At 35.7% G+C, this 12,119-nt stretch overlaps 1 protein-coding gene across 1 annotated transcript in view; it reads left to right on the top strand.

Moving 5' to 3' along the window:
• LOC126149144 (uncharacterized) overlaps positions 1-3,206 on the top strand; it is a 35,384-nt gene extending 32,178 nt beyond the window's left edge. The window contains exons 4-5 of the mRNA XM_049915797.1: positions 1,842-1,951; positions 3,163-3,206. Coding sequence (XP_049771754.1) covers positions 1,842-1,951; positions 3,163-3,169 — 117 coding nt within the window. The 3' untranslated portion in view covers positions 3,170-3,206. The remainder of the gene's footprint in view (positions 1-1,841; positions 1,952-3,162) is intronic.
• The last annotated feature ends 8,913 nt before the right edge of the window (positions 3,207-12,119 follow it).

Here is a 12,119-nt window from a genome sequence, read left to right as displayed (position 1 = left end):
TTACCCTCTCCCTTAAAACCCACATCCTTTCGTCTTTCCCTCTCCTTCCCTCTTTCCTGATGAAGCAACCGGGGTTTGTGAAAGCTTGAATTTTGTGTGTGTGTTTGTGTTTGTTAGCGTCTCTATCAACATACCAATGCTTTCGTTTGGTAAGTTACATCATCTTTGTTTTTAGATATATTTTTCCCACGTGGACTTTTTCCCTCTATTATATTCTTTATATACTTTAAATGAAAAGATTGTTTCAAATATTACAAAACATATTCAAATTACGTTAAGTGATTTTTCTATATGATAATTATATAATTATCTCTTGAATGCAAAGAAAGTGTATTTTCATGTATAACCACAACAGTTTTATTCATATTATTTCAACAAAAAAGAATCTTTAGATATAATTGAACATCAGTTTGGAGGTGACTGGGATACCATTTATGATTTTATATTTACATTTTAGAACATATTAAACAAAACAAATGGAAAATGAAATTGTATTCTGTTAATAGGTCCACTTAATAGTTTCAAATCTACATTTGCTCATTTAATAGCAAGTGCTATGATTAATACTGGATGGTATAATAAAAATAATAAACATTTTACATTTGGATTGATTGAAAGTGCTAATAAATGTTTAATATGTATGGATGATCCTAATTTTGATCCAGGATCATTTGAACAATTAAAACATATTTTGAGTGGTGATCCTCCTAATATTCAAATAAAGTTTGAAGGAGATTTTACTCTTCGAAAAACTCTTGTATTTGTATGTTCTAATATTGAATAGGAGGGTGGTTTTGAAAAGCTCTCGGAATGACCACGAGAGGTCAGCACTAGCACAACGAGTTGTTCAAGTGATATCCATTGGACTGTTGCCTGTAAACATGTGCCACAGCAGTGCCCTTGGAAGAGAGCTATGGCAGATACATGGCTCTGTTGTTTTTCCCCCCATTGTGATTTGTGAAGATGGAAAAAAATCAAGATTCGAGCAATGATTAAGTACTTCGTAAAGAAAGGTATGAAAGCAGAGGACATTGATGCTGATTTCCAGAATACAGTGGGGGACTCTGCTCCTTCATATTCAGTTGTTGCCAAGTGGACAAATAAATTTAAATTTGGTCAGGAGAGCTTAGATGATGATCCATACAGTGGTCGACCAAGATGTATCACTACACCAGAAATCATTGCAAAAGTGCACAAAATGGTCATAGAGGATTGCCGATTGAAAGTACGTGAAATTGCTCAGGTACTATGACCGTTGATGCTGGATAAAAAATGCTTGAGAATGGACATATCGGAACAATGTTTGGCCCATTTTAGGAGAAACAAACACGATTTTTTGCACCGGCTTGTGATCACAGATGAAACGTGGGTGCACAACTATACCCCAGAGACAAAACGACAGTGAAAGCAGTGGAAACATGGTGATTCTCTGCCACCAAAGAAAGCAAAGACAATTCATTCAGCGGGAAAGGTCATGGCATGAGTGTTCTGGGATGCGAAGGGGATTCTGTTTGTAGAGTACCTCCCCACTGAGCAAACAATTATTGGAGAATACTATGCTAACCTTCTGGACAAATTGCAACAAAAGATACGTGAAAAAAGACCAGGTTTAGCAAGGAAGAAAGTCATCTTCCATCAAAACAATGCGTGCTAGCACACACGTGCCGTCGCCATGGCAAAATTACATGAGCTAAGGTATGAATTGTTGCCACACCTGCCTTATTCAACTGGTATGGCTCTGTCAGACTTCCATCTCTTCCCAAAATGGAAAATTTTTCTTGATAGACGAAGATTCACTTCAAACAAAGAATTGATAACCCGAGTTGACAACTATTTTGCAGGCCTGGAGGAAACTCACTTTCGAGATGGGATCAAGGCACTGGAACATCGTTGGACCAAGTGCATTAATCTACAAGGAGGCTACATTGAAAAATAAAAAAGATTCAGTGATGTAAGTACTTTTTTTCTATTCCGTTCCGAGAACTTTTGAAACCACCCTCATATTTCAAAGGAGATGCATGGAAACAAAGGATTTGTAAATATTATTGGACTACATGAGATATAAAATTAGAAAACAATTAAATCCATTTTTCTTTGTAGAATTTGTTTGTTGAATATAAACTTTTACAAAAATAATACAAATAGTTTTATCTTAAATCCTTAACATCCTTAGTAACTGTAATAGATGATCTACTGCGATCACTGTTTTTATGTTTTTTTCTGTACTTTTTGGATTAGGTACATTTAAATTATCAGAAGTACTTGCAGAAGATCCAGGTATTATTTCAGTACAGTGCATTGCATTAGAATCAAAACAAACACACCTGAAATTATCTACAAAAGATTTAGTTGGAGAAGTCGTCCACATTTCATCAGTATGATTTAATGTATGCATTTGATAATTATGTGTTTCTTAATTAGTGCCTATAGTAATTCTAGTTGTCATCTGAATTACCATTTTAGCATTCAAAAATGAATTTATCTCAGTAGGAGTATTACTTGACACAGGATTAATACCTAAACTAAAACTAGCTATTTGATGTGCTTGATGTATTTCATTCAATTTATCTACTTCCCAACCTTTTTCAATGCACTGATCATAAACAGATAATGTTATATTATTAGATATTGGTTTTGATTTTTCATTCTCTTCTTGCATTCCAAAACCACCTGGACTTACACTTTTCATTACAGTTGAAAAAGCAGGCCTATTTATTGAACCTAACATATATGTATCATCTGCTAAACCTGCACCATGAGTACGACATGCTATTTTAATTATACCTGTTTGTGGCTTATAATTTCATGAAAAAATTTCTGATTTATTAGCTACATGACTTGCTATACCTTGTGAATATATTTTATTTAATAATACTGGCCCTCTTTCTTCAATTTGAGTACTCCGCATATTTTTTTCCCTGAACCATTATAAAAAAATGGAATAATCCAAGATTCATAATTAGGCCAATTTCATACCAATGTTGTACAGAATGGACAATCATTATATCCATCTCCCCACATGATATTAGCTAAATCTTTTTCCCCCTTGATATCACTAATTAACATTGGATTAGTAGATGTACTATTTATTTCAACTATTTCATGAGCAACAGCTAAATTTCCACCTTTATTATAAATAAATAAATGGTACATTTGTTACAGATCCTGATCCACTTAGCACACTACTTGTGGAAAATGAAGCTTCTAATCCATCAGGTTTTAAATCAATAGAAATCAATTTGATATAACAGTAATAAGGTAGCCTATGAAATTGAGCTTTAGAGAAAAATTGACCTAATTGACAATAGCTCTGGGCTCCAGATGTAACATAACATTTACCATAAACATTACCTTGAGCATCTATAACATCTTGCCAGCTATGTCCATAACCCCACACTTGAAATAGACGATTATTAATAAAATGTATATCACCATTTTAATAGCATTTAAATTTTTCCAAATAAAAAACTTTGATGATTAATCCACACTATTAGTACCACCATCAGTACCAATATTATTATTTCCAGTATAATGAATAGTACTGTACAGGATGGCAGCCAGTCAAGGAATATTTTAGGGAATTGGTTGAAGAAATTTATTTCAAAGGCCCAGTGGAATCTACAAATTTTCTCCCTGAGTAATTCATGCCGTGTCTACGTGACACAAGTCGCTTGTCTTTCAAAACTGAGGCAGTTCTGTCCAATTAAAGCTGCTGACAGGAGATGCCCTGAGCCCTCTGCTGAAACTGCTAGCGAATTCATGTCATTGATTTTAGCCAATAGCGTGCGCAAGACACCGATCACGTGTGTGGACGCCGGAATGTCCTGCGATGAAGAACACACTTGCTTCTCTCTCTTGTAATCCAGACCTCGAGCAGAACAGACGTCTTTTGTCTTTTCGGAAGGCAGAGCCTCTGGCTGTGCTGTTTGCAACCAGCCACAAACATAAGTCAACATGAACCGCTTCGCCTTCCATTGCCCATTTCATTTAATTGTTCGACATCCTAGACTGGCATAAACCTGCTAACTTCTGACCCTAGGTGCACCATATGTACTCCGTATATTGAAATATATCCTCTTTATTGTACTTAATTCCTTGTTTTTGTCATTTAACAGCAGCCCTGGATGCCCACTCTCTAATCCTGACCACTCGGCCTCCTGCACCCTGTCGTCATGAGGCATATGTAACAACCACCTCCCCCCTTTTCACAAAGCAAGAGCTCGTATACTCTACATTTGATGACCAGAAGTGGGATAAACTTTACAGTATGTTTTTCAGCCATTTCTACTTCATTACTTGAAGTATTTTCTCATGCTTGCTTATATTCTACCAGACCAAGCCAAGGATCATCTTCACCTTTCCATTTTATTCTGAAATGCTTATCAGCTTCCTCAATAGGTGGAGTATTTAATTCACCAGTGTCATATGCTTCTTGAATAATATGTCGTGGTTCTTGGGGTTCATCATGTAAATTAGTAAACAGATCAACCACAGGGGCAGTACTTCATCTGCAACAGAATTATCAGTAACAACATTAGCAGTAGAACAAGTAGCAGATGTAGTAGATCTTGCAGCATCAATTCTTATTGCAGCCGATGCTAAAGAATGAGTTGCAGCTGTCCTTTCATCTTTCCATGTTTTTGATTTAGGCATTATGTTCCCAGTCTTATTGCAATACAACTGAACATCTGTCTCATAGTACCTTCCTTTTATACCCATATTTGTTTGGTTAGCCTTGACTGATCACTTGCCAATATCAACCCACAACCCCCTCCCCCTCCCCCCTCCCTTCTGTAGTCTATGATGTCAGCAGTGTTCAAAGAATGTGCAAAGCACACTGCTTGTTAATTGGAACAGTAACATGATTTTCCACAGTATTAACTAATTCTGAAAACGAGTACTATTTTTTGTAATTTGGTCTGGATTAAATTGTCCAAATAAATTTGTGTAATGGTTATCAAATTCCAGACTGCTTGAGTCACTTTTGAACTGGATTCTCCAAATTCACATACATTTGTTTTCCCTTAATTTGTCTTTGTACCATACATTGCATGGTGGTGTTCTGATTTTCTGCTCATTGTAAAACTGGCATATCATAAATACGTTTTCCGGTTTGTCCAACCATGACAAAGAAACATATCCATCATGGTTTCGCAATGAAATAATTGAGGAGACCGATTTTCTGTCGATATCATAAGATCTGATGACCCTAATAAATTTGGCCCGCCCAAAGATAGAAGTGATGCAACAGTTCGTCAGTGGCCATTCAAGGGGGCAGAGAGCTTGTTGATTGTCGTGCGCACATAGAACTCAGCACAGTCGTTGCAGCCTAGCTTGTAAGCCACATGACTGGTTTCACAGGTAGCCCTGCCTTTGATGGGATAGGTGAAGCTTGTGACTGGACTGGAGTAAGTGATGGTGGTGGGATGATGTATGGGACAAACCTCAGAAAGTTTCAGAATTAAACAAAGGTTGGAGCAGATTACATGCTCATCTTGAGGAATTTTTGGAAGGTCTGTATTACAAAGGGCAACTGTAGTTTTCACCGACTGACAGTTCAGCTATAATCTCCAACATAAACAGAGTGAACTGACACCTTATTGGCATGTACTGTATCAGCTTCTTGACGTTAATGTTGCCACCGTTCATCTTGTACATTGATAGCCATTCTATTACACTACTCTTCCTTAAAAAAAAAAGAAAATGTACAATAATCTTAATTTATAGTGGACTGGTAGTGTTTACCCTTATATGCCCAGAACCTTTTATGTCATGGAGTTGTGTTACTTTCACATGTATGATTTATTAGTGACCACAAATAATGACCGTAGCAATAATTTGTAGTTGTCAGTTCTGAAAGGAGATTTTTACAGTGGGCCAACAAGTGACCTATGGAATCATAAGGTCATACGCTACTATGAACAGAAATAATCAAAATAAATCTTAGACCAATTAATGTTTATTAATTGAAATTTGATAATCAGATTTTATTATTAGATTACAAACTATTAAGTAATCGCAAAACATAATATAATTGTGCATGAAACTCTGCAAAGGATTTGTCTTGCAAATATGTATTACTTTTTTCTCAAAGTGCACGTTTTCTTCTGACCTGATCGGTAAGAACAGTATGTTGAGCTAAATGTTTTCTTACAGAAACAGGTACAGTCAACCTCATTTGATGCTGTGGTCCAGAACAAATTTTGGCGTTGCCATATTCCTGGAGACTTGCAGATGCTTGGTGCTACCCAAACTGACACATGTACTTTACACATCAGTCCATGTCCAGGCAACCTTGTCAGGTCACAGCAGTGTTGTTTTCAACCCCCTGGGCACTTATGGGTTAAGGACATCTTGGACAACTAAATTAAGAGCTTAATAACATAAGAGCCAAAATGTTTCCACTGCAGAAGGCTGGAAATGGCAGTTTTCCCACTGGTTGCATTGTCTTTACTACCATTAAAGTTTTGCCAATGAGGTGAAATTGTCTGTGGCTGCAATTAAAGCTGTTGACAAATTTGGGCTGATATGTGCACCACTGAAATGAGCCCATTCCATCAACACAGACTGTAATCTAAAATTTTGTGAAATGAAGTGTCCTGTCGCAGCCATGTGGCTTTCATTGGTAGCTGATATGCAACAGTGTGTGGTCAAACAAACTGTCCTTACATCTTGCATGATTTAGTGCATGTACAGAACTACTAAATTCCAAGTCATTTGCAATGGAAAAGGGTTGGAATCTTTTGTAAATAGATGCATTACTTTTCTATCAATACTTTTATTTTCATTCAGTCCATCTTCCTGTGGACATATTCCATAATGGCACTGCGATGAACTTGCCATTAGGTAGAGTGAACTGCTTCTTCCAAGGTGTGGTTGGTTGTGGTACTTTCTCTTGGCAAGTCCTCTGCAAGAGACGCCTCACCTGTAAAACAAACAGTTTGACATTAATGTAGGGACTGTTTCAGCAACAGAGTTTTTCCCAGTACTACAAATTACAGATTCATTGTACAACTTTCTCTGTGGCACTTGGAGATTGAAGTCTTATGTCAGGGTAATCGACAACTGAGTCAAATAAAATACAATGCAATACAGATATTCAGCATTCAAATCTTAAATTACAGCACACTTCACTCAGTGTTAATTTGGTACATTCAAAACAAAATCAAAACCTTACCTTACACAGCTACAGTGGTGGAAACTGATGTCTGATTAGACCGAACGTACATTGTAAATTTTAGTTAATATCTGCACTATAGTTTAAATAGAGAACATAGCAACATAGTGCTGGCCGCTTGGCATCTAGCACCAATACTGATAAGCCAAATTTGGTACATACAGATGAAATGTGATTTATTAGTCTCATCGCATAAAATGTAAGGTCATTGGATTTGTTGTACAGGACAAATGTCAAGTTTAAAGAGGGTATAATGATTTACAAAAGAACTTTTTACTTTATTTTTAGAAAGTTATGCGTTATAAATTAACAGTAATGCAAGAGCATGTAAAAATATGAATAACACTACAATATTTGTTGTAGATTAACAGTTTACAGATTAGTAATCCACATATTTCTGTTGTTTGGAGTATCGGATTGTGTTCTATGAATTCATTGATGGGTATAACAACATTTCTTTATTAAAATAATGTGGAGTAATATTTTCAGAAAGCCAAGGTCCATGTTTCATACGTTCCTATCTTGTAGTCATTATTGTATTGTAGCTATATTCTTCCAGCCCTGTGTATAGTGATATATGAGCATAAAACTTTTAAGTGATGTGAGGGAAGTTGGACATTCTCCTTGTGGCAAGTAGCATAGCTGTGGTTGAAGTGGTACTTTTCAAGTTTATATTGGTTATAGTATACAAAACGAAATACCTGAAATGATCATGTGATTGTTGGCCGGAAGGCCCCATCCAGGGAAGTTCAGCCTCTGGGTTGCAAGTCTTATTTCATGTTGGGCGACTTGCACATCGGTGATGATGATCAGAGGATGATGAGGGCAACACTACACCTAGTCCATAGGAGGAGAAAATTCCAGTCCGGCTGGGAATCGAACCCGGGCCTGCTGCATGGTAGGCACACACATTACTACTCAGCTAAGGAGGTGGATGGTTATAGTATACAAAAATCAAAATTTCAAGTATGTGCAGTAAAGGAATGGTTAGTGTTTTTAATTGCTTAAATAACAGGTGAAGTGACTCATTTTTATGGCCAGGTTTTTCTAATGATTTTCTTGTGAAGAATTAATAGCCTTGTGCCCAAGAAAATTATCCCATACCTAATAACCAATTCAAAATAAATGTGACAGGCTGTCTTTCTTGTGTTCACGTGACTGGCACCAGATAAAAATAAACATTACAAAAGATAGGGCGTTTAATTTATTTGTCAAGAAGACTACATGTGTCTTCCAGTTTCAACTTCAGTCAAGGTTTGGGCCCAAGGATTTCATATGGCTTACTTCTGTCATCAGTTGATTATTATGAGCTGCTTTTACAGGCACATTGTTAATGATTTAGAGACAAGCTTCATTATCTGGGTCTTTGTGACATTGAGTATTAGTTCAATACCAGAGAAGGAAAGTTGCTACTCACCATATAGCGGAGATGCTGAGTCGCGAGAGGCACAATAAAAGCTTTCGGCCATTAAGCCTTTGTCAGAAGTAGACACACGTACACACATGCACACACACACTCACGCAAACGCAACTTGCACACACCTCTGCAGTCTCAGAGAGCTGAAACTACACTGCGAGCAGCAGCACCAGTGCATGATGGGAGTGGCAACTGGGTGGAGGTAAGGTGGAGGCTGGGGTGGGAAGGGGGAGGGATACTATGGTGGGAGTGAAGTGTTTCAGTTTAGACGGAGGGCAGGAGAGAAGGTGGGGAGGGGGAGGGGGTAAGTAGCGGAAAGGAGAGAAATAAAATAAATTAAAAGACTGGGTGCGGTGGTGAAATGACGGCTGTGTAGTGCTGGAATGAGAACAGGGAGGGGTCTGGATGGGTAAGGACAGTGACTAACGAAGGTTGAGGCCAGGAGGGTTAGTTGTTTGTTTGATTCAGTTTTAGTTCATTTTCATGAAACCAGGATTCAAGTTTCCCTAGAACCTTTTGCACACTATCTGCTGTTTTTTTCTGTAGTGTTATATTCTATCTGCAAACAAGACTGAACAAGCATCAATATTTAATGGTATATCATTCACAGACAAGAAGAACAGGTGTGGATGTAGTATTGAACCCTGCAGAACTCCTTGGGAGAGTATTTTCCATTTGTAGTAATAGTTAACTGAATTTGATTTTAAAATAACTCTGTTTCCTTTCTGTCAGACAAGAACTTATTATGGAACTGCCTCCCCCAAAATTATTATGAACTGTCCAATACCACCTTTTTTATATGCATCCATGTATTTATCGTACGATTCAGTGCTTCCTAGGGTCTTTTATGTGTATTTCTATAGGTATAGTTCAGTCTAGTTTGCCCAAAAACCTATTCCTCTTTGCAAATACATACAGAATATTCTGGAATGACATACATTCTCTTGATTGTAAATAGATTGTTGTCATTAAGAAAAATATGTACATATGCCAAATTAAATATCAGATCGTGAAATTGAAGTAATAAATGTTTAGCAACAAATATTAAGAGGCTGTGGAAATGTTAGCATAAGTAACTAACACCTGTAATTACCTTAATTGCAATTTGTAAATTCACTAACAAAAAACCTCATTATGATTCAAATGAAAATAACAATCATTATCCAGTGATGTAATTTCATTCATTATTCATTTTTATGTAATTTATTGTAATTAATTATGCTTATAAGTTGCACAGATATTTACCTCTTTCTAATCACACCACTCAAATTTTCGAAATTCTGGTATTTGAGAAAACGTGTGTATTTTATTTATGTAATCTGGCAAAGCACGATGTGTATACTTCGAACAAATGTTAGCAATAAAATCCATACAGTCACTAATTATGGAATTAATGTAACCTCAAAATAATTGTTGAAATCAGATTGTGAATTAATTTTCACACATAAAACCAAGATGATGATAAAAATATTATATTATTTGACATTATATTTTGTAACCTGTAAAAATGTAACAGCAGTGAGTTTAGATGAAATTGGTTTTAATTGTAAGTTACATTTTGTAATAAATTAACAATGGTAGCGATTGTTAAAATTATATTTAAAGCGATGCTGTGCAGGAGTCAGTCAAGTTTTGCTTACTTCAAGAGTCAGTGCATTTCAATTCAGTTTAGCTCAGTTTTGTCAGTTGTTTTGCACTTCTGTCAGTTCTGTTGATCAGCTGATGTCAATAAATAATTTGTCAAGCTTGAAATTTTTGTGATGTTCTCATTATTCGCAGCATCCACAACATCGATGAATCACAGGCCAACGCAAGTTAAGTAGTAACATTTAAAGATCATTACAAACTGGACCACTTTAATGCAGTATCCATGATACAATAGCTCTTAAGCTTGATAAAGTACTAACAAGTGGTTCACTGAAAGCTTTTGTTAGATTACAGAATATTTCTGAAACCGTTTTACCCTGGACCAATGATGAGTTAATGCTTTCTCTAAATTCACTGATGACATTTATGATGATTTTTCCTCTTTGAAAACCAAACTGATTTTTGGAAACAATGTCACTTTCTGTAAGCAAATGTACAAGTTGTTTTTCCATATGTTTTTCAATTATTTTAGGAAAGATAGGAATGAGAGATACAGCATCATAATTTGCCATATCTTCTGGTGCCCCTTTTTGAAGAGGCTTTATCTCAGCACATTTTAGCACATCTGGGAAACAACCTTGTTCAAAGGATGGTTTATAAGAAGTCATGTGGCATACTGCTTTGATTACTGTGGAAGGTATTAAATCCCAGTCAGGTGAATTTTTATTGTCCGGTGATAACATAGTGTCTTCTACATCTTTTTGAGTCATATTATTGAATTTTTCAAAATAAAAATTTTTTTGTCACCTTTTTGCCGGAAATTCAAATTGTTCTGACGGGATGTCGCATTTATATCAGATTTTGTTAAATTTACGATGAATCCATTGAGGCAATTTGACACCTGAAGGTTTTACAATAATATTATCCTTATCTTATTTGTGAATTAATATTTACTCACAGCTCTGATTTGGCAACAGATCAGACTGCTTTTGTTTTATTTTTTGTTTGTTTATGAAAACACTGTTGCCAGTTTTCTTGCTGCCAATACAACTTTTTAACAAATAATCTTATAGAGTTTTACACAAATTACAAAATTTGCATTTCTATTTACTTTAAGCTCATCATGCAGCTGTCTTTTTCTGACACTGTAATTCTTATTCCTGATGTAATCCAATTCAGTTTACTCTTTATTCTGTTTTGATATGATTTAAGGGAAGTGTTTCATTGAACACACTTTAAAAAAAAATGTAAAAAGCTTATCAAAGTTTATGTAGCTTGGAGTACAGTCATCTAAAGCCCAGTTTATAACTCTTAACTTTTCACAAAACAAATCTAAATTGCTTCATATATAAGACTCAGATTATAGTTTGTCTGTTTTTGGGAGCTCTGTAAGTAAAGCTGAGTGATCAAATATCCCTACATCTAGGCAAAGCTTCCTTGTATCAGCAAATTGATAATTAGTTAGAATGTTATCTAAGCAGATTGCTGACCAAAAGTTTTCTCTAGCACAAACATTAAAGTTTAATTTAAACTCAGATTTCTGGATTAAATCATGAAATTTTACAGTGTTACTGGTTTCAACTAATGTACTAATTCGAAGTCTGCTCTGATCAGTATCTTTTTCCTTGTTTTCTTTCTTAAATTTTTCCAAAGCAGGCTGAAATTTATCTAAGAAAAGTTTAGTGGCAGAAGTTCCAGGAATTCTGTACAATGATATCTCAGTTTTCAAATCACCTTGCTTTAAACAACCACTTTCAAAAACAACATTCTTAATTTAAACAGCTGAAATCTTTAACTTTATAGTTTATTACACCATCAAGTAGAACACAGGAGGCTCCACAAGATGTGTTGTTTCTACAAAAGCTGCAGCTGAGTTTAAAATTATTTTGTGAGCCAGATTTGATTTAAACAGACTACTTTTATGTCCATAAATTCTGA

Source organism: Schistocerca cancellata, chromosome 2, assembly GCF_023864275.1.
Source record: "Schistocerca cancellata isolate TAMUIC-IGC-003103 chromosome 2, iqSchCanc2.1, whole genome shotgun sequence".
NCBI classification, from domain to species: Eukaryota; Metazoa; Arthropoda; class Insecta; order Orthoptera; family Acrididae; genus Schistocerca; species Schistocerca cancellata.
Note: the sequence above shows the minus strand (reverse complement) of the source record. Positions and strands in the feature narration are given on the sequence as shown.